Source organism: Camelina sativa, chromosome 14 (genome assembly GCF_000633955.1).
Source record: "Camelina sativa cultivar DH55 chromosome 14, Cs, whole genome shotgun sequence".
In the NCBI taxonomy this organism is placed as follows: domain Eukaryota; kingdom Viridiplantae; phylum Streptophyta; class Magnoliopsida; order Brassicales; family Brassicaceae; genus Camelina; species Camelina sativa.
The window spans coordinates 19,798,645-19,802,334 of record NC_025698.1 but is presented as its reverse complement, the minus strand read 5'-3'; the positions used below and the strand labels follow the sequence as shown (position 1 = coordinate 19,802,334).

The following is a 3,690-nucleotide window of genomic DNA, read 5'->3' as shown; positions in this document are numbered from 1 at the left end:
ATTTCATATGAAAAGAAGAGCACGACTAACAGATTTTTATAGCCTATTAAATCACCTGATGACTCTGATTCATATGTGTAAAGAAGCAATAAGACTAGAGCAATCATCTTCCCTTGGTTGTNGTTCATGTTTCAGTTTTCTCATAGCAATTTTAGACTGTACATACACCACAAAGATCTTGGTCCTCTGCAACGACGAGGGTTCAATATCAGCTAATTAATTAGTGTTAAAGATACATTATCACTTATCTCAGTGTTGCTGCAAAATGGATAGAGCCTGGATAAGGGTTGATTCTTATTTTGGCACAACAAATTTTATTTCTACCCGAGATTCCAAAGATCCTTTGCTAAAGTTGAGATCTTAAAACGCTTTATTAAACTGTGATCTTAACTTATATATGTTCTCCTTCTGCATTGTTGCAATACACTTGCAAATTATCAGGGACTATCCCACCAATTAGGGGAATGCTTATTTGATTTATGTGACCCAAGAGTGATACAAAATGAGATTAAATTTTCTGCCGTTAGACATACTTTCTAAAATTGTCCCTATCAATATCACTTGAATCTGTTGGTTCACGTGTCTCTGATGTCCCCTGACACAATATTTGTTCAACTTGTTGCAGAAGGCTCTTCAAGATATCAAGATTGCTTTATATAGAGCCAACATGTAATCTTCACCAAAAAAACTACAGATTACTCTCTTCACTTTCAGTGTTTTTGATCAGCATTCACATATGTGTACGTCTCTTCAACATGTCAAGAATGCTTTATATAGGTATACCCAAAAATATTGAATTTTCTTGAGAAAATAATTAAAACAACATGACACTCTTCAGAGATGATGGAGTGGATGAGAATTACTATATATGATTATCAATGAAGAGTTGAGTGAAATTGGGTAGTGGGTACAAAATGTGTTTTACATTCCTGTCTTTGCATATGATCTTTCGTGTTGTGGAGTTTATAACAGAGAAAAGATGAGCACGAGAAAAAGAAAAAAAAAACCCCAGAGAAAGGAAGAAAAAGATGTATAGATCTAACACTGACAGCATATGTAAAAAACACAGATTTCATATGAAAAGAAGAGCACGACTAACAGATTTTTATAGCCTATTAAATCACCTGATGACTCTGATTCATATGTGTAAAGAAGCAATAAGACTAGAGCAATCATCTTCCCTTGGTTGTTTAAAGAGAGGCCTAAACATCTCAAGAATTCTAGTCCTAGGGTTTATCACCTTTGGCTGTGATGTTTCAAATAGAGACTTCCACAAATAAAGAATGTTAGACTTTATGGCTTCTCTCGCAAACCCATTCGCCTCTGCTGAAATATCTTTGGAAGACCTCAACGTCTCCTCTAGCTTCTTCAGCTCTTGGTTGTAATGTTCAAAATCAGATGGTTTCACTACTACACCAAGAGAGCTTTCTCTGTACTTTCTGATTATCAAAACAAACCGATCCAATTCCCTGATTCCAAACGTAAAATTCTGGCGAGTCTTTACGATCAGTCCCCATTGGTTTGATTTGCCACCGTCCTCCTGATAGACTCCATTCTTAGGTTTGATATATGTTTCAAACACATATAGGATGACACAAAACAACCTTCCTACCACAGGAGCGTTAATGTCTTTGTTCCCTGCATACTTCAATAGCCAAAGACAAAACAGTAACATAGAACGCATGTCATCAGATAACAAGAACATTGCTTCAGCCACAGAGAGCGAGAGGTCAACTCCAAGTCGCACAGCCTCTTCTTTCTGCTTCTCATAACTGGTAAGATTAGTCTCTTTAGTGTAAGGAGAATACCTAGATTGAGGCAATCTCTTGTTGTTACGGACAACGCGGTGAGTCACTGATAACGATTCCATCTGTTTCGAGAGGATCGATATGTCTGAAGAATTCATCGTGGAGGGCTTTAGGATGCAGTGACAGAAGAACCTAAAAACAAAAACAGAAAAATTGAGAGAATTGAAGAACCCTAGATCGTAACTTTAACCTTTAGTGTGAAACCTTTTGAATGATATCAAATCTAAATTTGTAGACAAGTAATAATGAAACTTTTTCTTCAGACGGTTTAAAGGTATATTATATAGGAAAGGAAAAGGAAATAAATTCTAAGGAAAAGGAAATATTTATAAGTTATTATAAGTTTATAACCCATTGCGATTTGGATTTGGAGTGCTTTCTAATGTTATCAGTATCAATAGGTTTCTTTTTGATTACTAGAGAAGGGTCGCATTAATAAGCGGGTAAAAACAATAAATAAATTGATAATAATTTAAATATGAGTGATTGTCTATATATTTTAATGAATTAAAAAAACGAATTTGAAATTCACTATATCTATTTTTAATACAATTTAACTATTTATATCATAATAAACATATTCTAATTTTTACATACTTTATCTTAAATAATTACAAACTTATATCAAACACAATATATGCATTTTAGTCTATATCATAATAAGAACTATAATATTTGAAAATTAACAAAAAATAATTGTTAAAAAAAAGGAAAACCACTAAATTTTTTAGAAAAGCAACATTGGCTAAGATATTTTTATATATATCGTTGTCCTAAGTAATAATTTACTTCATGTAAAAAAGTTAAAAATATATATATGCATAATACGTTAACAGATGCGTTGAGTTACGTAAACACGCATATATAGATTAGCTTGGTCTCATAATAAAAATGTTGAAAATATGGGATCGTTTATACAATTTTTGTGTAGTTGTACTTTATAATATCAAACATCATCATAAGAATAATACAACCTCATAAGGAAAAAAAACAAGGATGCTATATTTTATATTTAGGGTATAGTTTTGAGGGAGTAGGGTCTTGTATTTGATGTTAGGGCTTAGAATTTAATCATTTTATACATAGAAAAGAATATTTTTGAAAATGGAGAACATGAAAAGGTATTTTTGAAAAGTAATATAGGAAAAGAATAAAATAAACTTTTTATATGTTAAAATTAAATTATTGAAAAACAAACTTCTTATATACATAATATAATTATGTTTTTATATTTTAAAAATGTTTAAATTTATATTTTTTATAACTATATATTTAAAATATAAAACATTAATTTTCATATATACATATTAGATTTAAATTTTAACGTTTTAAGAGTTTTTAATTTTATGATTTTTTTGTAATAACCCTTTCACTTTAAATAATTTATTTAAATGAATTTTGTTGTCTTTATACGTATTAGAGTTATCTTTTTAAAAACTTGTAGAATATAGTTATTTTCTCATAGTTATCGTTATACTTTTCAAAAACTTGTTAAAACAAACTTTTGGTTTTCTACTTGTGAGTTACAAAATTTGAAAACCAAACTTTTTTGGGGATTTTCAAAAATACATCTATGTCACTTTTCAAAAATACCCTTTCATGGAAAAAATTTAAGAATTAATTTAACATATTGTAATTGTGTAAAAGAGGGTAAAATTAAAATATTCAAATAAATGGTATTTTTGAAAATTGGTATCTCAAAAAAGGTATTTATAACAAATTCTCAACTTTATATGATAAGATACCACATAATAAAAGGAAAATATTCAAATTTTAATATTATTTATTTAAAAAACTAATAACTTACTACTAAGTTTTGATTTCAATGTTATATGTCGGTTTGGATTTATAAATAGGATTTATATTTTAAAATTATACAAAA

General features: G+C 29.4%; 1 protein-coding gene across 1 annotated transcript; it reads right to left on the bottom strand.

Moving 5' to 3' along the window:
- Positions 1,139–1,870, bottom strand: LOC104742044. Its single transcript, XM_019235978.1, has 2 exons — positions 1,605–1,870; positions 1,139–1,469 (listed from the first exon to the last, which is right to left on the bottom strand). Exons 1-2 carry the CDS (start codon positions 1,868–1,870, stop codon positions 1,139–1,141), a joined length of 597 nt encoding a protein of 198 aa, XP_019091523.1.